Consider the following 25377-nt stretch of genomic DNA (forward strand, 5'->3'; position numbering starts at 1 on the left):
TCGGCAAACAGCAGATGTTAATGATCAAACGCCGTTTGCGTGGCTGGCGGACCCCAGACAAAAAGGAGGAGGACGCGTTTGGTTCGTCTGTGCTGTGCACCATTCTTCTGTGTGCAGTGAAGTATAAAATGTTTAGTTGCAGAGTGTGTGTGGAAAAAAAAAAAACACGTACTCCAGTTTTTAGATCTTTGTGATGTCATAAGGGGGGCTGCCAGGATGTCCGCCGAGGCATCAATTTTAGCCATGGGCTCAAAAATGCTGTTTTCTGATTATTTCATGAGATTTAAAATGATAATTACATAGAATAAAAAAGCGATATTGTAATTTTAGACTTATTCAATTTAATGTAATTTAATTATTACTACTGTAACTGGAAAGAGGCCCTTTTTATTTCTGTCTTTTTGGCTTCACAAGATATCATCTGCAGCCACTTTAATTTCTTTCACATGTGTAATGAGCGTCTTTAAATCATTGACCCTCATTTCATTTTTCTCACCTCACATGTATTTCTTATTTTGCACTCTGAGGTTAATCCCCTAAATCTCTGGCAGTTATACTCTCTCTCTTATTGTTTTTTTTTTAATCCTAGCTATTCATGGCAGTCTAAAAAAAAGCCAAAATAAAGAAAAGATAAAGCGTGAAGCCGACTTGGCCAGCAGCAGTGGCAGGGCAGCAGCCACACTTCCAGCGCCGGCCGGCGTGCCATTAACTGACCGTTTACACCCTTTAAAAAGGTTGCACAGCCCACACACTCAGCCTGGGAGGTTAGCGAGGCGAATGTGAGATACTTCAGGGGACTGGTGGAGCAGATCGAGTGAAAAAAAAAAAAAAAAAAAAAAAAAAAAGTGCATATATAAAAACCTGCTGCCTCAGTTCGCCGCCGAGTTCTGCTACGGTTTCTGCTTCCACTTACTCCTCTGGCCGGAGAGGGACAGTAGCGGCAGAGAAGCCGCCCCGCCGCCCTCACCTCCTCTCCGTCCCCTCCGTCTCACGGCCGGCCCACTTCCTCTCCTCATCTGACCTCACTTCCTGTCTGCCCGCCCGCCTGTGTGAGATCGCCGAGGACAGTCAGACGGAACGAGGGAGCGCGGCGGTCGGCAGGAAAAAAGGACAGGACGGGAAGGAGGAGGGTGGGAGGGTGAGGGGGAGGAAGAGAGAGAGACATAGTGCACAGAACGGAGACAGCGGAGTGGAGAGGACGGCCGGCCAAGCAGAAGTCTGGCTCAGAGATTAGGGAGCAAAACAGGAGGAAATTGAGGGACAAAGAGCGAGAGAAAGAGAGAGAGGGGGGGGGGTAAGAGGAGTAAAAAGGAAGAGAAGGCTGAGGGAGGATGAGAGGCGTGGATGGCGCACAGGTTTGTGACATCATCAGCAGGCGCAGGGGTCACACGAGTGCCGCTGTCAGCAGTGGTGACCGCAGTGCTCACTGCTGCCCCACGGTGGTCACTGTTAAGTGAGAAAAAGATATTTCTTTTTTTTTTTTTCTAACCAAAAAAGTGAATTAAAACATTTTTTTTACTTCTTCCAGAGACGATTGTTACGCAATGTGACTTTACCAACTCTTCCCAACAATGTCATGCGTTGCCAGAACTGAGAAAAGACCAAAATTGTCTTGCTTTGCAAGCACGACTCTGTACAGACTGCTTGATACAACCCCATATACTTCTGAAGAATTTGCCCTTTATGACGTCACGGAGGGCACAGGCACCTCTTTCCAGGTGAGTCGGCATCCAGAGCCTGTTGTTCGCTATATTTTCAAGCCCCCTTGTCGTTTTCCCCTCACACAAACCAAGTACGTCAGCAGGAGAGCAAAAACACAGGAAGGAAGCTTCAGAGTTTGTTGCCGGAGGCTGCCAACACAAGGCTAAATGCGATGCTATCTGATTGTTTTGTTTATGACAAACAGTTGACCACGGATGCTCCACCGGGTTACAACCAAAGGCAACAGGCCTCACTTGTTTCCAAAATGTAGAACATCAGTTTTAGCAGTGAGCTGGAAGGCTGCAAAACACAGGGCTAAATATGCTGTTTTCTAAAGGTCTTTGTGGATAATTAGTCGTGCACGGCTGTCCCACTGGGTTCCTAGAGTACAAATAAAGATCTGAAAAGACGGGAACAATGCGGGACCTTTAACTGCTTAGCCGAACATTAGGGCGCCAAAATAGGGTCAACAGCTAACCTGCATACCAGCACCTTCCCCGGCTAATCCGCGGTGAAACTAGAAAGTCTCACAAGCCACCGTTCAGCCTCCACGCACGAGAATCCAACCCTCTGAGATAACAAAAATGGGCTCTGCTGGGGTTTTTTTTTGTTTGTTTAAGTGTTGTTGTTTTTTTTCAGTAAATGCTCAAATTTCACTCCCTCCCGAAAATTTAGACCACCTTCCCCCTGAACCATGACCCACCTGGGACCTATTCCCTGCCTCTTCCTGCCTTCAAAGCACTGTAAATTTACTAAAAACCGCCCACACCAACTTTTTTCTTTTCTATTGTTATTTCAAAACCCCGAATGCCTGGAATGATTCACCCACATTTCCATCAGATTGCCTGCGCTAGGGCTTTAGCGCGTTATTCGGTAGCGCACGTTCAGACTCAGACCCAGGCTAAAAGTTGAGCCTCGTTCCATTTCCTCCCGCTCCCTCGCGCCTGCTGAAATATGCGCACAACATGTGCACAACAAGCCTTTTATTGCCGTTACATAAAAGCGCACTTCAATTTTAGCGGCATCGCCCGTGTAAGCGCTACAGTAAGAAGCGAGACGGCGAGGAGGCTGCATTCCTCTGGCATGACGGCCGGCAGTCAGTCTGGACGGGGATTGGAGGAAAAAAAAAAAAAAACTTTAATGGCTCGAGTAAGAAAAGAAAATGAGAAAAATGTGGATACGGCTGTTCACTCAGCGGCCCCGGACCACTTCACACACGCCGAGAGCGGCGGTGTCGTCGCCCCGCGGGGACAAAGTCAGATATCTGCTGATCTTCAGAAGCCTCTAATCAGGGGAGAACAAAGCAGAGCGAGGCGAGTCAAAGGATCCGAGCCGGGGAGAGGAGTGGAGGGGAGTGGAGAGGAGAGGAGGGGAGAGGAGAGGAGAGGAGAGGAGAGGCGACGTGGACGAGCAGCCAGGGAGGGAGGAAGGAAGGAGTGGGGACAGAAAAAAGGTAGAGAGGAGAGGAGGCCAGAGCCTGGATTCCACACTGTTATCATCTGCTGCATAGTGAGCATTCCATCTGCTCAGCAGCTGGCCTACACACACACACACACACACACACACACACACACACACACACACACACACACACACACACACACACACACACACACACACACACACACACACAGACATGCCTGAAATTGTGGTTGTCCTGGTGAAGGTTTTGGTTCTCATGGCCAGAGCTCCGGGGTCGTTTGGAAAAAGGAATTTGGGAAGCCAGAAACAGTCCGACAATGGGAGAAAAATTCCTTTTACAAAATAAAAGAGAAAAACGTACGAGTGACTGTTGCCTGTCATTTGTCTTCTGCTGCTGCTGTGCTCCGATTTCATCTGACTTGGTTTCAAACTGTCTCGACATTTCGGGGGGACGGGGGGGGGGCGAACACTAAATAATGAAAAAGTCCCACTCGAGCTGAAACTTAAATAAGCGAGTGGCGGCGCAAAAGACGTGGAACTGCATCTCCACTGTCTTCCTGGCCGCCTCCCAATAGCCGGGTGTCGTGTGCAGACAGACAGATGGACGGACGGACGGACGGACGGACGGACGGACGGACAGACTGAGCTTGTCTCAGCGAGGAGGCAGATGAGAGTCTCCACTGCCAAGCGACACACACACACACCCACACAGAAACGTCTCGCCGCTTTTTCCAAGAAGAGTGAGACTTTTTGCGTGCATTTACACGCGTGCGCGCATTTGTGTGCATGTGTGTGTGTGTGTGTGTGTTTGTGGGGGTTTACGTAAGCGCGTACGTGCTGCGAGCAGCGCAGTGACCTGGCCAGGCAGTGAGGGATTATGGGGGATGAGTTTCTCAGAACCCTGACCCCATCCAACCCGGCTCAGCCCAGAAAGTCTTGAGAGAGAGAGGGAGAAAGAGAGAGGGAGAAAGAGAGTGAGAGAAAGAGCAGACTGGCAGACGGAGTGAAAGACAAAACCGAGCAGCAGACAGACACTCGGCAGAGGCAGCGACGGTGCAGGAGAGGCGGAGCTTTGCAGAGAGAGAGGAGCAGCTTTTCAGTGCGGTGGACGCAGATGCAAAATTTATCTTCAGACCGTAAGATGTTATGTGTAAGATGTTTTTTTTATATATATATATATATATATATATATATATATATATATGTATATATATATATATATTTTTTTTAAAGCGGGGCTCTGAGATTCTCGCTAATGGTCGTCCCCGGGATATTTCTCGGTCCGGCCCTTTAAAGTTGAGAGCTAAAACTGAACTGACAATGATCCAACTCGCACAAAAACGTCCCTGCGCTTTGCCTTTGGAGAAGCTCGTGGATGGTGACTACATCATGTGACTCTGAAAGACAACCAACCAACAGAAGAACTCCAATCAACCATCAATCGGTCGCTTTGACTTGTGAGGAGCAAAAAGAAAAAGAGTAAAACCGGGACCAGCAGAAACTGTGTCAAACAGGAAGCCCCGGATGTGCAGGGCGGAGTTTGAGACTTTTATCCATTCAATGACCTAATTAGTCCGAGTCAAACGCCCCTTGCCGAGGCGGCAAAGCCCCTCCGGTGGCCGACCCCGGCGGGCAAAGGGGCCGAAACCTCTCAAGAGTTTGTCCCCGCCCCCCTGCCATGCCTCATCCTTCCCTCTCCTCGCCCAACACGACCTCTCGCTCTTCCGCCCCACTGGCCTCCGCAACCTGCCCCACAAACATGGCCCTATTTGGGATTTTTTTTTTCCTCCTTCTGCCCCCGTGGGAAGGAGTCTCGGAGCTGCTGGGGCTGGGCCGAGGTGGCGGCGGCGGCAGCGGGGGTTTGAGATTATCGCCATGGCGACCCGAGTCAAAACAGTCCTGGGCCGGCCGGGGTTGGGGCTGCACATTTCCAGTCAATTGCAGCAGGTGGGGCCGAACACGGGGTTGGATGTGAGTCACGACTCGCGCGGCCAGACGGGACACTGCTGCACTTTGAGCACTAGTCAGAACTATTGTTCTGAAACTTGGTCTTCAGTCGTTGCTGCGATTAATAATCAGCTGGTCGTCTCGGCTTTGCTTTCAGTTGAAGTTTTCTGCAAGTGAAGCTTTAAATAGATCCCGAACCGTCTGTGAGTCCCCTGAGTTAATTAATGGGACACAGCAGCGGCGCATTGACTCATGTTGCGTAAAAAAACAACAACCCCCGAATAACGCAGTCATGGACTGCTTAGCGAGTTTTGAAATGCCCTCTTTTTCTTCTTCTTCTTCTTCTGGAAACCCTTTCACCGGTAGTTAGCAGCCATTTTTTAACAGATGCTCAACAGGCTGTGGGCGGGACGGCAAATGTTGATGGTTTGTAACCTCTAACGAGACAAGACAAATCTGTTCTCCGTCATCCGGGACCACCAGGTTGAAATGGGGGAGGAAATAATTGCAATATTTACAGCTGCACCCTGATCTGACTTTAAATGTTCTACCTTGGTGGGGCTTTAAGAATGACTGACGATAAACTGACTTTTCACTGACTGATTAAGGAAACACTGAACAAATATTGTTAATGAACAATCTTTGACAGCGCTAATATTTGTTTTTGCAGCCGCTCCCAGCCAAAAAAATGTACGAGATGGTTTCCAGAAAAAAAAAAAAAAAAAAAAAAATCCATCAGCAATTTGCAAATCAATCAGAAAGTGTCACTTGCAGGAGTTTTGGTGAAGAACTCACTTTTCAAATCTGGTTCCATCCAGTCTGACTCCAGCTACTCTAGCTGCGTTTCCATTACCCCCAGAATTGCGCAAAACCTAAAAATCGCGATAAAAAAAAAAATGGCAATGGAAACACCTAAACTTGGAAAAACCTCTCAAAATATGGCTAAAATGTTTTTACGCTCTCATGAGGTGCTTTTATGACGTATCGATATTGAGGTATAGCGCAAAAAAGTGTCACAGAAACACTTTTCAACGTGACGTACAGGGGTCACGTGACCCGGTTCACTTCAAGTAAAAAGGAGGGGATGGAAAATGTTTTACAGGTAATAAAAGAGAAAAATATCCCAACCATTCTTAACGGCAAACAAACGTGAACAAACAACGCAAACAGAATTCTCGTAAATCTGGCGTAATGAGACTTGACAAGAATTATGTCCAGCGAGACGAGATTTTACGAAAATGACGGCTTGTGCGCTTTACACCACTGTGTGGTGTGAAGCACATAAATCGCAATGGTACTTTGTAGAGATTTTAGAAATAGCGCTTTTATTTTGTGAAAAGCTGTATTGGAAACTCAGCTGCTGTCAGACGAAAAACGATTAAAGACGTCTCGTCATGTGACCTCGACCCTTTAAAGCTCATCATTTCTTGTCTGACCAGATGGGGCCGACGGGGCGTCCTGTCGAGGACGACGGCGGAGCCGAACTGTTTCGAGGTCCCCGTTTTCGCCTTACAGTCTCCAAGGGAGAGACGGAAGATCTGCTGCTGCTGCTGCTGCTGCTGCTGCGGTGGGGACGCAGAGCCAAGATGGAGGAGAACGGAGTCGATGGGACGCACATCTGGTTCTGCTCAGCTGGTCGGGGCTGCTGCTGACTTCTGAGGAAAACCGGCTCTTTGGTAGGACTGGATTTACCAGAGGACGGCCGCTGCTGCTGCGGTGCCAGTGAAGGCAGCGGCACACGGGGCAGCAAGGGCAAAGCGGGGGCGCCTCCGAGTGTGTGTGTGTGTGTGTGTGTGTGGCTGGACCATACTTGGATGTGCCGGACGGAGCAGCGACTCCGTCGACTTGGACTATTTGTATTCTTTAACCGCCTCTCTGTTTCCCTCCGTCCACTGCTGGTTATTTTTATCTCCGCCACCCGTCGTTTCTCGCACGTCACTCAAACTCAACAGTCTCCCTCCTCTGTTCTCTCCTTCTTTTTCTTTTCTTCCCCCCAGATCCTCTGGAATCCTCACGCTCTGATTGTTTTACAGGAAGGGAGGGAGCGAGCGATGGGGAGGGAGGGCTTGTGCCCGTTGTTCAGGGAGAAAAAAAAAAAGAAAGAAAGAAGCAAAGCTCGCGGCCGGGTCCGGTCACCGATCACCGGCCTGGCACCGAGAGCCGGGCGGCCCGGAGCAGACAGCAGAGGACGCGTGGTGGACGCCGATGTTGTTTCAGTCCAGCTGTCGGCGCCGCTCGAGCCGCTGTGTGTGCGTGTGTGTGTGTACGTGCGCTTGCAGATGTTCAGACCTGCAGACGGACGGAGCTGTCCGAAGACGTGCGCTGCCTTTTTTTTAAAAACACTGGCGCATCCAGGCAACACAATACATGTCGGTGGTAACACTTTCATCCACGCTCATTGATAAAAACCACAATAATAATTCTAATAATAACAGCGGGCTGTTTTCCGGGGATCTAGAGAGGCTTTTTTGATCTTCAGCGGGTGCAGAACAAAGACCTGATGAAGGCGACAACACAACAAGGGACCTTTAAACTTTAAAAGCAGGCACTGATAACTCGGACGTGCATCTTGCTGTCAAATGGCACTTCATGAAAGAGGAACAGTCCCCCCCCCACCCCCCCTTTCCTCCCAGGAAGTATGTCTGAGTGTGCACACATGTCTTTGCACATGTGCATTTCAGTGTGTGTGTGTGTGTGTGTGTGTGTGTGTGTGTCTCAGCAATAAGTCCAACTCTGCTGTCTTTTCAACTCGTCTGCGGCTCAAAGGGTTTCCTTCATCTCCACCAGGGCTCTGCAGGTATGCGAGTCGCGCCTCCCCCTCTTCCCCCTCCTCCTCCTCCTCCTCACCCCCCCCCCCCTCCCCCTCACCCAACCCGTGGCTCAGCCTCCACCAACAAGGCCTGTATTGTGGCCGAGGTAAAATGATAGCGCTCGGGGACGGGTTCAGCTATGCGGCAGCTCGGACCTGGAACCTTCTTCCTCGCAGCCCTGCTTCACCGTCTTCCTCCGCCTGGACCCCTTCAGCCCTTCGGCCATTCATCTGGCTTTTTTTTTTTTTTTTCACATTTTGTTTTTTTCCCTGAAGAGGATGATTTTCTGGGAGAAAACAAGACAAATGGGGGAAAACGGGTCCCCCACTTGAAGGCAGCAGCGAGGTTGAGACGGGTTGGGATAGAGAGGAGCTGTTGCAAACAAGATGCTCTGGAGAACTGTGAAAAGAGCGCCCCCTATTGCCTCACCGTCCTGCTTAGGACCTAATCCTGGTGACTCGTGTCAGATTTGGACTCTTTGGTCCGTGATTCTGATGCCAGTGTGCCAGTGTCTCTTGTGCTGCAACACTGGTGTGTGTGTGTGTGTGTGTGTGTGTGTGTGTGTGTGTGTGTGTGTGTGTGTGTGTGTGTGTGTGTGTGTGTGTACCTTGTGTCTGTGTCTGCAGGCGTCTCTCCGGCTTCTTCCCTCCTGGGCTGCCCACTCCGCCGCCCGACCCCATTGACCCGAGCGACGGGGCGTGTGATTTGTTGCTGCAATCATGAGAAAAAAAACAAATCGGGGGAAAATTTGTTAGCGGGCGAGCATCAGAGCATTGATTTAAAACCCCTGTGAGGGACAGTATGAGTGGAAGTGAAGGTGTCACAGCAGATGAGCATCGCAGACATCACTGAGGCGAGGAGGGCTCGTTAAGGCCTCTGACAATGTCGACTGACATGAACCAACGGCAAGTGTTTGAATACATTAAGATCAGATACTCCTTTATTAGTCCCACATGGGGAAATTGCAGGAGGTAGAGCCTGAGATCGCTTTCTAATCTTATTGTCAATTTTTAAGGCATAATTTCGAAACTTAGGCATTGTGATGAAAACTGGTTCAATAAAAATCAACAATTACAGACCCTTTAATAATGGTAATAATAATAATAATAATAATAATAATGGACTGGATTTACATAGCGCTTTTCATTAAACCCATTATTCATTCACACTGCATTCACACTTGTGGTGGAGGTAAGCTACATGCGTCGTATCATTATTATTATTATTATTACACAGGAGGGGCAGTGGTAAGCTAGCTAAACTAGTGTTATTGTTACTGTTAGCACGTGACAAGATTGTGAAAGAGTTTTTTTCCACAGTTGCTATCGGAAACAGGTTTGAAACAGAAGGCAGGAGTTTGCTCACCTGTATCCATTGTGCGCCGGCCCCAGGCTGCTCTTGTACAGAGTGTTGGGCGGCGAGTTGAGTTGGTTCTGCCGCTCTAGCCTCGGCTCCTTTATCTTTTTGGGCTGTGGCTTGCTGTACGTCTCCTCTCTGCCGATGAAGTTGGACATCCCGTAAACTGGGATGATTTCTGCGGACACACGGGGCGGAGAAGGGAAGGAAGGAGAGAAGAGGGAGGTCAAATCCGGCCGCGAGGTGTTCATCGCGATTTTAACTTTAAAAGTCCCGACGGCGGCGCGATGAAAGCCAGAGCCGGCCAGTGTGCCAGTACCTGGGTCGCCGTACATGGGGGGGAGGTGGTGCTGGTAGTACTGGTGGGGGGGCAGCTCCCCGGGGCTGACAGGGGGGTAGAAGGAGTGAGAGTTGGGGATGAAGTGGGGGTGAGGCAGGTAGGGGGGCAGGTGGTGTGTCGGGGAGAGGGCCGGCGAGTAGGAAGGAGGGTAGCACTCCGGAGACTGGGGGGTGACCACCACCCTGCGGACCCCTGTGTTGTCCTCCAGCACCTGGGGAAAGACAGGAGGGCGGGGGAGGGGGGTGAGGACGGGGGAAGAGGCGGCGGTGGAGGTGAGGGAAGAGTGGACGCATGTCTCGGATAACGTCAAGTAACACACAGATGATCAAGATTCACATTTTTTTGCATGAGAGGAAAAAGTTCTGTGGCGTCTGGCGTCTCGTGCTGGCGGCCAAAGACGCCAGCGTCTGACTTGTCAGCGAGACGCCGGCTAAGATTTCAGCAACGGGTCAAGAGGAAGCAATCCTGCTGCTCTCATAACCAGCCGCCTCACTGAGGAAAGCGAGACGAGCTCTTCCTTCCCGCTTTCACTCACCGTGCTAAGCTAGGCTACCTAGCCACTAGCCGTCTGTTCAAGATGCAAATTCAAACATACAACAAACTCAACCGCTTCTTTAAATTGATGTCACGCACACATGGTATTCTTGGAGGTAAATTAAACTCAAACAATGTGTCCCCCTCCCCATTAAGTTCCAGGAAGGTGACGTGCATTTTTTTTTTTCTTCTTCTTTTAGCCAAGCTAGCGTCGTACCACCAGGACGCTTTTTCTTTTCGCTAATGAAGAAAAGAAAAAAGAAGCAGCGCAAAGCTGCCATCGGGAGCCCTGCACATTTCAACAACAAGCTTCAAACAACTGCCTCAAATTAACATAGATTCCATACATGTATTCACTTTCACACACACACACACACAAAAGCCACAGAAAACATTCACACACACATTCCAACTATTCAGACACTTTCACAGGCCTGCATTCCAAGCAGACAGCAAACACACACTCCCTGCAGAGAGGGGAAGTCATCTGCTGGTCCCCCCTTAAAAAAAACAACACACACACACACAAATGGCACCCCCCAAATCTCAACACACACACACACACACACGCACACAAACGGAGAAGCAACAGACTCTGTGCCAGAATACGACAGGCAGAAAGAAAAGAGGAGCCGGCGCTAGCGAGGGTCAGGAGGGGAGAGAAGGGGGTTACAAAACTAATCTGAGTGAGAAAAACATCGAGGGGGCGACTAAGAGGAGGAGGAGGAGGAAGAGGAGGCCCCCTATCTGCTCCTCAGCCCTGGCCCTCTGCTGCAGGGGAGGGAGAGCGCGAGAGGAAAAAAGTGTTGACAGGAAAACAAGGGCAAAGTCCCACCATGAGGACATGTGTGCCTGACCCAGATGCCTACGCAAGGCTTACTGGCAAGCAAACACAAATAATTCTAATGACAGACAGGAGGAGGAATACACCCACGAGCGCACTGTGGCAACTGAGGACACACACACACACACACACACACACAGAGTCATGGCTAAAACACATCTGTTAGTTCGCCAAGGCCTCGTCCTCTCTTCCTGAAGTGTTTCTGAGGTTTTTTTGTCTTTTATACTTTGGCTTACATTTGAAAAGAAATATACATATTTTCTCAAGCTGCCAGTCATTGATTTCATCTGTGGTGCCACTCACACACTGGAAGACCTTTCAGCACATTTAAAACACGCAAACAAACAAAAAAAACACTTTTATAGAAAAAAATCTGTCAGCAAGTTTGTGGCGCGTCAGCCGCAGAATGAAGGCTTGTGTTCACACTAGACTATGCCATACACATCAAACAAAACACGCAGTCATGAAAAACTGAGCCCCCTTTGTGACCTCACCATATCTCATGGTCTCAGATGTTGGCTCCGCCCTGTGAGACCACATTGTTTTTGTCTATTTTAAAGCGTGTGGAACGTCCAGCAAATCACCTGTTTCAGCGAGAAGCTAGAGCAGGCATGGGCAAACTACGGCCCGGGGGCCGTTATGCGGCACGTTAAACTTTTTAATCTGGCCCACCGGACTTGAAGAAATGATACTAATAGTCAGTAAGTCATAAAATAGATGTGTAGATGATCGTTGTGGGGCTTCAAAGACGCTGATATATAGTTGGAACACCTTGGTTCATTTCATGCAACAGGTTTCCTACAAATCTCCCCCCCCGTGAGGTGGGGCTGCTCCGGTCCCCTCGGTCAAATTTTAGAACCCATTGTGGCCCCACCAGTCAAAAAGTTTGGCCACCCCTGAGCGAGAGTGTTTTAGGGCTGCAAACAGAGGGCTAAATATGTCTTTCTGGAGAGTAAACTGTTCTATAACTGTGATATTGGTTTCTTCCCTCAACTCTGGAAAAAGGAACTGGAATTAAAAAAAAACTAAACAAAAAAAAACAGTGAATAAAAAGACCGACTGACTGCAAAGAAAAGTGCATGTGGGTGACATCCAGTCTCCCATTCATCCTCCCATCCTCCCTTACCCTAAAACAACCGAGCTCACCCTCTGCCCCCCCCCCTCCTCTCTCTGCTATCAGTCTTGTTTACATAAGGGTGACACCGTTTCCCGCTCTCTCTTGGCTCTGTCCCCTGACCCCGCCAATACACACCCCCGTACACACACACACACACACACACACACACGCACACACAAACACACACCCCCGCCGAGCCAGTGACCTGATCTCCACTGGCCGACGATTTGTTGGTTTGCACCTTCACTGATCGTCTTTGTGAGTTCATTTTCTTTCCCTGTCGACAAAATGCGACTCCATTCACGGCGGCCAACTCCAAGCCGCATTTTGTATTTTTCAGAGGAGCTGATCGTTCCGTTCTCGAGCGAACGCTCGTAAAAGTGCAAGCAGACACCGAGCAACCCGCAACTCATCACACTCGAGTGCCGCTGCAACTCAGGCGATGGCTCTGACGAGCCTGAGCAGACTCCCGCCGGCCAGCTCGTGAGGCGCACCTCGCCAGCGCTCGGCTGCTCTGGAGAATGCGGCTGCGGCCGGCGGTTGCTTGAGTTACTGTCGCCTGACCCTTGACCCCTGACAATAAACGCAGCGTTATCCTCCGTCAATCTGCCGCACTCGAGGATTTCTCGAGAGCAGCGACGCCGGGCGGCGCTCCAAAGGGCCCCACGGCAACCGACAACAACACAGATGTTTGGTATAGTTGCCGGGAATCGCGTCGTTGTTGTTGTTGTCAGCGTTAATGTTGTGAATAAACGGCGGGGCGGGGATTGCCAATTCCGTCACGATGCCGCATAAATCTCCTTGATGCCTCGCGCTAATCGGACAAAGATGCTAGCGCTAACGGCGAAAGCTGGACGTGAAGCGACCGTGTGGAGGTGCGGAGGGCTGACCTGTGAAATGTATCCCGGGGGTACGTGGATGGGCGGGATGGACCCGTTGGGGGACATCATGGGAACCTCGGCAGGACCTGGAAGGGACGAGAAGGAGGGAGGATTGGTTCAGTTATTTATTTACCTCTCCGGAGCCGCCACGCTGGCTTTTGCATTCGTCAGTCAGCGGCGCACATGCTGGGACACAAACAAGAGCCACACACAGACTGTTGTGACACTCGGCTGGAATTCTTGCGGAACCCAAACTGCGGCCTCGCGTGTCATCACGTCTGCGTTTTGACGATCGCACGCACGAGAAGGAGGGGGGGGGGAGAGAAGAAGGACGAGGGAGGAAGCTCGGCTCTCCAGCGAAGGCTGGAGATTCTAATAGAATTAGCAGATTGAAAATTATGTTGACTTTTCCACCATTCACGGCCCACATCGCCCCCCCCCCCCCCGCCCCCCCGGTCCCCCTCGAACCTCCCTTCCCCCACCCCACTTCCCGAAAATGTCTCCCTCCTTCCGTTTCTCTCAGATGGAGGTCTGCGGCTGGTAAAGTCATTGGGAAGCTGCTGGGACAGCTGGAGGCAGTCAAGACAAATCACACACACACACACACACACACACACACACACACACACACACACACACACACACACACACACAGAAAAGAGGCCCTTGCTACCTACTAACACGGTGTGATGGGACACGACACCGTGCTCGTTGTCAACACCCTTCAACTAGCAGTTCCTCTGAGGCTTGTTCTCTTTATAACGGTCCTGGACTTCGTCCTGAACGTCGACGGACTTGTTTGACTTTTTGTTTTTTAAACTTTAAAGTTACATATGACGTACAATGCATCTTACCAATGCTAATGTATTGTATTACTTTTCTCTGGAAATAAAAAAAAAGTCCACCCTGTCCTTATTTTGGTTGCCTTTCAGATGGCGTGTGAAATCAGCCCTTTGTGATGTCACAAAGTGATGGCTCGGACACCTCTCCCAGGTTAGTGACAACATCCCCAGCAAGACGCTGGCACCGCCCTCTGAGACGAGATTGTTTCCGCGACGTATGGAAGGTCCAACAAATTGTCAGCTCTAGCATGTAGCTGGAATTGAGTGTTTTTGCAGGGAGGCCACAAACAGAGGGCTAAACGGCAAAAATTCTGGTCTGACCCAAATACTGACCAATGAAGGCCAAGTTTCACTCTGGACACTTGGCCCCTTCTCTTTCCTCAGTCCCATCTTTCCCTCCATCCACACTTCGGGAGTCCCTCCAGCATCTTTCAGCCCCTTCATTCCCTCCGTTACTCACATCCTTCCCTCCCTCGCTCCCTCCCTCCCTCCCTCCCTGACTCACTGACTCCACCTCTCCTCCAACTCCCGCTGAGTCTCTCCTTCCATCCCGTCTCTGCCTCACCCCGCCGTGCTCTGACTGGCCAAACAAACAGGTGAGTACAGTAAACACGCTTGCACCCGTACACACACACACACACACACACTGCCGTCTGAGAGAAAGAGACAGTGTGTGTGTGTGTGTGTGTTCATGTGGTGTGGAGGCCGCAGGTAGAAGAGACAAGAACCCCTTCAGTCCATTCTGCTTCCCTACTGTGGGGACCCGGACTCAATATGAAAGTCCTCATTGATTTAGAAGGTCATAGCACGGGGAGAACACACACACACACACACACACACACACACTGTCCCAAATACACACCTTGTCTCAGTCGCCCACTCAGACACATCACACACACACACACACACACACACTCACTCTTGACAAACAGACGTGTGTTTGGACAGTCTCTGCAGCCTCTGTGCTCTTCACTCGGCAAACAGCAGCATTCCAACACTCAAACACACACACACACACACACACACACACACACACACGCGCGCACGCGTGCACGCACACATGCACAAAGTGAGCATTCCCATCCCCGGCCCCCAGCACTGGACCCAACAGGCCAACTGAACCCCTCCCCAAAATACAAGACACTCTTTGTCCTGATGCCCAACACACACACACACACACACACACACACACACACACACACACACACACGGAGTGACTGCTGGAAGTCATATAGCATTGGGCTGGTTACCTTTTAAGGAAGCTCAGGATGATGCAGCATTCGGACATGTGTACGGGATCTCAACACTTGTTTAGGTGCCCACTGTATGTGTGTGGGTGTGTGTGTGTGTGTGTGCATGTGTCTGTACCAAACAGTGAGTGTGGTCTCTCCCCCCGCCATCCTCCTACCCCACTCTACCCTTTAAGCACCACAAATAGAGTCACGACTTCCTCTGCCTAATCCTGCTGGAATTCCAGACAACTCGGCGAACAAACCGCCGCACCCCCCCCTCCCTCTCTCTCTCTCTCTCTCTTTCCCTCCGTCACGCCCGCCTCCTCATCTTCCATCTGTCGCTCCTTCCGCTTCCGACGGCCCGAAAGTTCAGGTCAGGGATCAGTTGTGTGCTCACATCTTGGCATGTGGCATGACAGCACTGTTTTTCAGTTTTTTGGTGGGGTTTTTTTTTTTTTTGTCGTTGCCTGGGCAGCTGGAAGACAACTAGCGGGAGTAGCAAGCGAACGGTCATAGTTGGCTGAAATTATGCTACGCGCTGGGTGAGCGACTTCATTGAAATGAATGGGCCGCCATCTCGGACTCTGGGGGGGGGGCCTTGCTTCACACCTCAACAAAACCAGAGTTCCATGAAACTGGGCCGCCGGTGACCGTCAAACTGACGGCGGGAAACTGGGCCTTAAATTTCTTGTCGACAAGGCGCGATGTATGCAACCGGCTAGCAAAAGGTGACCTTTAACCCCAGACAGTCCGGCGCATCCCGCTACACCGACAGCATTCTGGAGTAGCACGTCGACGCCAGACCTTCCCGTTCGACACCTTTCGGGTTACCAGAATAACTCTCAACCCACAATCACACACACACACACACACACAGACACACACACATATTTTCTTTTACAGCTGCTACCTCCAGCAACCAAGAGACGGCCGCAGGAATGATGGCAGAAGTTGTGCGACAGATATAGAAACGGAACACTGACGAGGCAGCGGAGCGCACCGGGGGAGATCTTTGCGATGATGCAGCACAAAAGTGGACACGCATGCACACACGCTTGTGCACGTGCACATACACACACATGCACGCACAAAAAAAAAAAAGGGGGTTTCCAGGCAAACGTTGAACGCTGATTTACATTAGGAATATACACATATGTCAGAGGTAAACCGTAAACTTCCTGTTTTAAAACCCTCTTTCTCTTTCAGACACACACACACACACACACACACACACACACACACACACACACACACACACACACACACACACACACACTATCTCTCTCTCTCAGCTGTGCTCAACACTTCCTCACTAAAAAAAAAAATTTGAAACACAAACATGTGATTTCATCCACCACTTGCCTATACCTTCACACACACACACGCTCGTGCACACACACACACACGAGCACACAATTGCAAAAAATGTGAAATGTAAGTAGTTTTGATGACTTACTTACATGAGGACTTAATGTTGACGTTCACTGCAAGTCCGACTGAGAAGATTAATGCTTTAGTCAAAGACTTCTTAGTCTTTCCCAGTGGAATCAATGTTAGTTCTGCTGGGGCGGCTCGCGCATTTCGCTTATCTGCCCCATTAAAGTTTTGTCTGGATGTGTTATTTGTTCCACATGACGTAAGCAAAACGTTAATGACAATGATAAAACGCCGTGTTAAATTTTATTCCAAGACCAAGTGTGCAATTCTCACTTGGTGTTCTCATAAAACAAAACAAAAAAACAAAAAAAAAACAACTCAATGTTGACTCAAAAATGCCTGGTCACAAAAGCAGAGGGGAAAAAACGCGAAAGCCAACTGAATGGGATCCAATGTGCAGATTCCCAGAGACACGCTACGCTATCGAACATGATGCAAGCTTTCATCAGATGTTTCCCAGGACACAGCTGTCAATGGCAGCTGCAACTGTGCCCCTCCACCCCAAAACTAACACACACACACACACACACACACACACACACACACACACACACACACACACACACACACACAGGATCACCCAGAGTCTCGGTCTGAAACACTTCCAATGACTAACACATGGAACTGCGCTCCAACTCCTGGCACAATCGCACTCTTCTTCTTATCGAAAGCCACCGGAGGCAGCGGCGTTTCAACTCTGCACACTGGGAGCCGCAGCCACAGCGACTCGCGCTGACTCTCCCGCCTGCAGTCCCGCACATGTGGTCGCCACATTGAAAGGAAAAGGCAGTCCCTCTTGGGGAAAGTGCCCGTGTGCGTGCGTGCGTGTGTGCATGCTTGCGTGTGTGTGGTGTTGGTAACAGACCAAAGAAGCCTGTTTGTGAGCTCTGACCTAAATACGACTAAAAACGACTCCAGTCAGATGGTTCGCTTTGCGAAAAAAGAAAAAAAAGACCCCAAAACACATCATTACTAAAGAGAAGAAGACAAAAAAAAAAAAAATGAATAGCGTGTGTTTCGCAGCCGACACACAGTCTGGTTTATACCCCACTGGAACACTGGAGTCCCATGGACACAGCTGTGTGTGTGTGTGTGTGTGTGTGTGTGTGTGTGTGTGTGTGTGTGTGTGTGTGTGTGTGTGTGTCTGGGTCTGTTGTGACGTGGCGTTGCCTGGAAGTTATGTAAGCATCAGCGGGGTAATGTTATCTGTCCTCGGAGCACCAAGAGCAAGACACTCCCACGACTGCTTCCTCCTCCACTGCCCGGCCAATACGGACACACACACACACGCTCACACACACACACACACACACACACACACACACACACACAGAAAACCACATGAATCACACCCAAAACATAAATCTGTGACAAATCCCCGCAGATCTTTGAGGCAAACGGCGCAGCTGCACGGCTTCGGCTCCGTGGTCGGGGGTGTGGGAGTGGGGAGGGCGAGGGGGGCGTGGTGGAGCATGATGGGAAATGCAGTTGAAAATGAAAAGAGTGCAGCGGGAGGAGGAGAGGAGGGCGAGAGGGGCAAACAAAGAGAGGGCGAGACGGCCGCAGGAAGCGTGCGAGACAGTTTGTAAGCACGACCCCCATCTGGCTGCAAAGGCTTCTGGGATGTTTGCAGAAGATCCAACACGTTCCGGTCCGGGACGGCCTGACATCGCTGCCTGGGCGGGGGGGCACTTCCTGCACTGCACGTGCACGGAGCAACGCGCGCAGACTCCACCAGAGTGGCTGGATGGATGCTGGATGTACATTACGTGCGCGTGCGCGTGCGCGGGCAGGCAGGCAGGTATGCGTAAGCACATTCCTGAGAAATAGCGAGGTGCTCGTCCCGAGGCGTCGGACGGAGCCTCCGGGGTTGCGTAGCGGCGTCGGAGGAGAACAAAGCGAGAGCGGCACGCAGGAAATGCCAGGTGAGGAGGCCGCCGTCGCCGCGGCAACGCCATAAACACACTGGCTGGCATTTGAAAGGAGGGGGGGGGCAGCCAGTGCTTATCACCGAGCATACTGTGCTGCACTTTATTTTACTTCTGTAAAATCTGCTTTTTGTGTTCCGGGTGCCAGAATTCCCCCAAAATGTATTTTATTGTTTTTTCTTTTCCGTTTGTACCAACAAATATTTTTATCTTTACTTTTTTTATTGCCTTATTTATTTAATCCATATAATTCTCACTATTTTATGACAATACAGTTTTGCAGCTGTAATTATGCAAATTTCACCTCTGTGGGATCAATAAAGTTCTTCTTCTTCTTCTTCTTCTTCATCACTATGCGTTGCTTTATGCAATGTCAGCAGCAGCAGCAGCAGCAGCAGCGCTTCCCTTGCTATGAAACCTTGACTGCAAATCTGTTCATCTGTTCCCCCTCCCACCGCGCCGGCCGACACAGCGACTTACAGGCTTTCAATTAAGTCACGCGCGAACCTCGTCCTCAAATTTTATGACTCTACGACTGGGGCTGAAGAAAAAAAAAGAGAGGCAACAAAGACTGAAATAAACAAACAAAACGGGCGGCCGCGAGAGAGAAGCCCGACAGGGTTGCAGCTCTGAGGCTTCATTGTTGCCGTCTAATCTCCAGATCCAGGAGGCGGTGGGGGGGTGGGGGGTTGGGGGGTGGGGGGGAGTGGTCACTGCGTCCACAAGCCTCGATCTGTCCGTCTCCACGCCGAGCTGCTGCTGCCAGTCCAGACCTTCACCCAGCAGCCCTCCTCCTCCTCCTCCTCCTCCTCCTCCTCCTCCTTCACCCACCCAACGAGGAGGCCGGGGGGGGGGGTCAGTGCAGCCGCCGCTTTGCTCGACCTACTTCTGCAGCAGCTGGGTCCGTTCCAGAGCCGAGCCAAACGTAACGTCTGGAGGGACAGGCTGAGGCCGAGGCCGGGCCCCGCTTTTGTTCTCCACATCTTAACGTGCAAACACACGCACACGCACAAACGCACTTTATAAGCGTGTGCACGAAGCGCAGATGGCTCACCGAGGCCAAAACACTTTTGTGTGTGTGTGTGTGTGTGTGTGTGTGTGTGTGTTCTTTTTTTGCAGGAAGGCGAATGACCAGATTGACACCTGGGAGGTGTATGTATAAAAGATGTCACGCTGACACAGAAACACACACACACACACACACACAGAATTGAAAAGAACACCTGGGTGTGCAGTTGTCCACACGCACCTGACTTGTGGAACATGCTGACATTTCAATAGTTTACACTGACCAAAAATTCCAGTCGCCTTTTGCGCAAACAGCGCGCAAGAAAATGCGGACATGACTGAGCGAGCGCACGCAGGGCTCGCGAGCGTCACGCTCAGCTCAAACACTTCCTGTCTCGCCGACCAAATACTTTCCCTCCGTGTTCTCCGTCCTTCCAGCGAGCGCACCGAGGAAAGAACGCGCTGGGCCGCACTCCACTTATCGCCCGCCGCCGTCTGTTGCAGCCTTACGTGTGCGAGCATGCACGGGCGGCGGCGGCGGCGCCGGAGGGGGGGGGGCTAGAAAGACAGCAAGCGAGAAAGGAAAGAAAGGAAGAAAAAAGAAAGAAAGAAAGAAAATACACAATCCAGACAGCGGTGACTCATTGTATCCATTCGCTAATCAACTCGACATGTCTGGAGGGAAGGAGTGAGGCGGGGGGTGGGGGGGGGGAGAAGAAAGAGAGGGAGGCGAAGCGCACCAGCTGTTGGTGTGTAAACATGACACACACACACACAATCACACACACACACACACACACACTGCCATCCTCAACCTTTTTCTGCTGCCGCGCACAAAACTCCCGAACCTTGACCGCCCGGTCTGCAGGAGAAGGAGATGGGAGTTAGGCCCCGCCCATCGCCGGCCAGCTGTGCTCCTCCCTCCCCCCCCACTCCCAACTCCTCCGTCTCCTCCCGCAACCCCTTCCTCCTTCCGCCGCCCCTCCGGCGGGCTAATGTGGGGCATTCCTCGCACATGAGTCACCGGCCTGAACAGCGCAGAGTTTGTTGTCGGCCACAAAGAGCAGCGAAAGTGTGCGCGGGGGGGGGGGGGATCAGTGGAAAGACGGCTGGAAGCCCAACATCAGCGGGGACTCCCCCCCCGCCCCCCTGTACTTGGCGGGGGGGGCAGGAGGAGGGAGGAGTGTGAGAACGAACGGCGTGGCTTCTGGGTCACCCCAGAACCCCCCCCCCCCACCCCTCCACACCCCCAGAGGTTCCTTCCTGGACTCACCCGTCCCTGGGCTCCTCCCACTGAGCAGTGAACACCCCCCCCCCAACACTCCACACACAACCAATCAGGCAAGAAAATGAGAATAAAAGAGAGAGGGGTGCGGGGGGGACTTCCCCGAGAGCGTGCAAGTGCGCCCCTGTGTCCTGTGCAGCCGAGGAGGGAGAACGAAGCCGCGGTCACATGACCTGTCACACTTTTGAAGAAGAAAAAGAAAAACCTCTTCAGCTTTTTGCACGGTGCAGAATTTGCCTATTCGCCTATTGGCGGTTTTTGCCGCATGCCAACAGCGACGTGAAGGCCTGAGGATAAAGCCTGAGGTCCCAGCTGAGGTCTAAGGTAGCGCAGCCCAACAGCCTTGGACAACGTTTGTGTCATTTCTTGAATGACCAGCAAGGATTTATATTTATGTCGAGAGGCTGGAACGAGGAGTTGAATGACGACGAAAATTAGTGCTGCAAAAAGTTTGGAAAAACTGCCCCCCCCTCCGGCCCCCCACCCCCGTTGAGAAAACATTGTTTTGAGAAGCTAGCATCTCATGCATGAATCATCTGCACAAAAAAAATAATGCACCCGTAACGCAAAAAAAAAAAAGAAAAATGCATTGCCTCCGTCTTCAGTGTGTAAAGACGACCGCAATGCCTCCAGACTGATTCCCCTCAACAAGGGAAGTCAAAGAATTCCTCCAGATTAGGAAGTAAGTGAGGCGCTCAAGTCTTTAAAGCCACTTCACTAACAAGAAAGAGAGGCCTCGGAGTCTTTTCCGTGCCGAATTCTAGGAAAAAGAGACGGCAGGCATGTCGCTCATAAAAAGGCGGGAGCCGGCTGCCAGGGCGCTGGCCGCCGCCGCCGTCGCTGCGAAGGAGACGAGACGCGAGGAAGCAGAGAAGGAAGTGAAGGAGCTCGGAAAGTGCGGGGAGAGGAGGAAGGAATGAGGGCGGAGGGAGAAAGAAGCACTCCAGCTGTACCCTGAGCTTCCAGGGAGCCAAGAATTCCATCCCTGGAAGAGCTCCTCTCTCTCTCTCTCTCTCTCTCTCTCTCTCCCTCTCTAATTCTGCTCTCTCTCTCTCTCTCTCTCTCTCTCTAATTCTGCTCTCTCTCTCTCTCTCTCTCTCTCCCTCTCTCTCTCTCTCTCCCTCTCTAATTCTGCTCTCTCTCTCTCTCTCTCTCTCTCTCTCTCTCTCTCTCTCTCTCTCTCCCTCTCTAATTCTGCAAGCTCTCGGGCTCGTCGCAGCTGCCGTTCACACACGTCCACTTTCACACAAGGCTTACATGCGAGGACAGACGCACTATTCTGCACTGGGAGGTGTTTTTTTTCCTTCTGGCCAAAAAAAATCAGGCCGGGCCGGAGCCGGCGCAAGGGGTGGCCGGGGTCACGGCGGAGAGGAAGTGGCCTCGCCCGGAATGCATGGCAGCAGACACGACCAGACACGTACCGTCGCCCAGTTGCTCTTTGGGTTTTTTTTTTTTTTCCTTTACTCACCTCCTCCTTGTTTATTTACTTCCTCCATTCTGCCGTGTTGTTTCTATTTCATTTCATCCTCCCTCTCCTCCCTTCCTCCTTCAGACAGCTCATGCCCGAGTGAGCAAGGGCATTGAGTTTATAAGCCAGTTCTGGGCATGGCATACAACAACAAGCCAAGGCGCGTGCACACACACACACACACACACGCGCATTAATGTCAGACTTAACTACCTCGTGCCAAAAGAATCAAACCAACCCCGTCTGTCCTTTTGTTTTCTGGCAAAAAACTCATTTGGCTGGAAAAAAAAAAAAGAGCGGGGAGGTGGGGAACAAAAAAAAAAAAAGAGAAAGACAGGTATGCACTCACGCACACAAACTGCGCCCAGAGGGACCACATTCCATTACACGCCACCTGGAGTGAGCGCGCATTCCCATGGCGACCAGTCTCCCCCCCCCTCAAAAAACCCCCCCCGATGAGATGAAGCGGCAGAAGCCAAGACGCTGCGCTTCAGAGGCACCTGCGGAATTAAGCCTTGCAGGAAGACGTTTGTAGAAGATCAAGGCACGATAAGGACTCGCAGCAGACTGATGGCAGAGCCATTAATGGCAAACGGTCGAGTCAGCAAAAACAAAGGAGAGGTAAGAATAATGAGAATAATAATTCTCAATTCTGCGAATAATCGAGGGAAAATTCCAAACGAGCCAGGACTGGATCTGAAAACTTTGCACTTTTCGCTTGTGGCCGGAGCGACGCCGTTTGACCGCCGTAACATAACATCAGATTGCTAGCTTGAAAGCTACGTCGCGAAAATGGCATATTAAAGTAAACATTTCATTTTTTTTTTTTTTTTAACTTTTGACTTTTGTCTTAGAGACTTTACCATCAAACCTTCAAAGCTTCAATTGTTTATCAATGCTCAAAACGGTCCAAGAAAAGTTCCCCAGCCAGGTTCCAGCCGCCTCACTGGCGAAAACCTCCCGACAGGAAGTCAGGAGTGCAACTGCGAGTTCATGTCGTCCCAGAAACCCAGATGTGGCTGGAATGTCCAGGACCACGTATGAAACATGGAAACCTGCCCGGCTCAGCGGGGAAGTGAGGAGATAGAAGCTGGAGATTTTTGGAATCACTGCACCACCACAGACACACAAACGCACACAAAGTCATTCAACAGTCGACTCCCATCAAACGAGGCGACTCGCACGGTGGGAAAAAAAAACAAACTTTGCATTCCCGCTGGGAACGTCGCGCTCAGGCTGCGACAATCAGCCAATCACGGTGCACATCTCCAAATGAAGGCCTCGTGAGAAGAGCGTATTTGCCTCCTCTCCCTCTTCCCTCCCCGGCTTGTTTGGAGCCACCTGGCTCTCTGTAAACACCGGCCGCGACACTTTCCACCACATCCCCCCCCCCCCCCCCCACCCAACGGGCTATTTTCCACCGACATCAAAGGCGGCGCGCTGCAGGGGCGTGCGCTCCGCCACAAGCCCCCCCCCCCCCGATATGCTGCCGCCAGTGTTTTTGATTAGTTTACATCAGCGCAAGCAGCAGTCGGAGGCTTCGTCCAGGAGCTGCGGAGGTGTCTGATGCTGAACTGGGTCGCAGCCAGCCGATGGAGGTTTGCGTTGGATTGACCGACACCAAGTTAAACGGAAGACCGGCCTGACTTGTTTGTACTTTCCCGACCTGTTCCCAGAGGAAAGAAAACTTTCCAACAGCCTCAGAGATTCGGCCTGAAACAACCAATCGCAATGGGAGAGGTGCATCACTACAAATACGACAGCTAGCGGGCCACGGTACGGCGAAGAGCCTAGCGTTGTACGGCTAGCCTCCTTCAAACCAGAGATTTGTTTATCAATGCGTTAAAAAAAAAAAATTAAAAATAACGTGATGTATCACGTGTGCAAGTTATAGGTCTTATTGTGTAACACTCGTCGCCATCTACAGGTCAGGAAAGCAGACTGCGACGTTCCTAGCCGGTTCTGATGAAAACCGCGTTGTGAAAAACGCAGCATCGTTGTGTTTTTAATTCTTTTTTTTGGATCTTGGCGTTGACAGCGGACGCGTACTTTTCTTCCCCCCCTCCTCCCCGGCTCTCCTGCGCGTCTTCCGCGAGGCGACGAAAGATCGTCGGGTCGGTAACGAGCCCTTAATTGGCAGGAAGGTCTGATCGATTCCAGGGACGTCCGGATCCGACGTAACCGCGTTAGGGTTCGAAGAGACTGAGAGAGGGAGCCGGCGAGAGGGCAAAAAGAGGCCTCTGAGCGCTGAGCCGCCGATGCCCCCCGGTTAAAGAGGCGCGCTGCCCACATCAAAGAGGTCAAATCCAGCCATTCAACACACCAACACGTTAGAAAATATGCCCCGAGACAGAGGAGGCGGATGGGTCGCATGAAAAATGAACCCCCGACTCGTTACGGTGCTAAAGAGGTCACGCCGACGACAAACATTGTTTTGTTTTTTTTCTTTGTTTGTCGCCATTTCAGCCGCTAATTAATGTTTTACGGGGTGCAATTAGCCGCCTTCCTGCTAACGACGTAGAGGAGCTGCGCTGGCTTTTTTTTTTTTCACGTCGTGTTTCCCAAATTGTCACAAATTCGCCAACGACGTCGGAGCCGTGAGGACCGGACAAAAGCAAAAAAAAAAGAAAAAACACCACTTAGCTACAAGTTCAGGATTGCCATTCAGCATGATAAAAATCCTATTAGCCGTTAGCCGACTTTTACCGTTGTCCTTAATCCTGCCGCAGGCCACAAATGAAGCCGTCAGGAAGCACGTGTTGCCTGTGATGTCACATCCCCCTCGGCTGGACGCGGTTTCCTGCAGCAGCAGCATCCCCCACCAACCCACACACACACACACACACACACACGCACACACACGCACACACACCCCCTCCTGGGCTCACCGTCCCTCATAAAGACCCAACAAAGACCAAACAACACAGTAAACCAACACAGCCTTGTAAAACACACACACACACACACACACACACACGCACACACACACACGCACACACACACACACACACACATTCCATCGCAGGGTGCTCGAACACACCCTCTAGAGTCTTGCCCTTTGATGTGAGTGTGGGAAAGCTCAGGGGAGCGGTCTTAGCGTGGGGGAGGGGGTCCACAGGGGGGAGGTCGACGGTGGGGCGGGGGGGGGGCTCGTACATCAGAGCAACTCGGTGAGACGGTGGGAGACGGTGGACTGGAGGCCCAGAGGGGGGAGGGGGGGACGGT

General features: G+C 51.2%; 1 protein-coding gene across 1 annotated transcript in view; it reads right to left on the minus strand.

The window, feature by feature from the left end:
- Nucleotides 1-25377, minus strand: part of fndc3ba (fibronectin type III domain containing 3Ba) — a 77602-nt gene that overhangs the window by 24891 nt on the left and 27334 nt on the right. Inside the window, exons 4-7 of the mRNA XM_076017639.1 lie at nucleotides 12962-13038; nucleotides 9556-9787; nucleotides 9246-9414; nucleotides 8488-8591 (exon numbers count right to left, since the gene is read on the minus strand). Of these exons, the coding sequence (XP_075873754.1) occupies nucleotides 8488-8591; nucleotides 9246-9414; nucleotides 9556-9787; nucleotides 12962-13038 (582 nt within the window). The remainder of the gene's footprint in view (nucleotides 1-8487; nucleotides 8592-9245; nucleotides 9415-9555; nucleotides 9788-12961; nucleotides 13039-25377) is intronic.

The sequence above is a fragment of the Nelusetta ayraudi genome, unplaced genomic scaffold (genome assembly GCF_046127955.1).
Source record: "Nelusetta ayraudi isolate G7.1 ecotype Tasmania unplaced genomic scaffold, CSIRO-AGI_Nayr_v1 ptg000007l, whole genome shotgun sequence".
Classification (NCBI taxonomy): domain Eukaryota; kingdom Metazoa; phylum Chordata; class Actinopteri; order Tetraodontiformes; family Monacanthidae; genus Nelusetta; species Nelusetta ayraudi.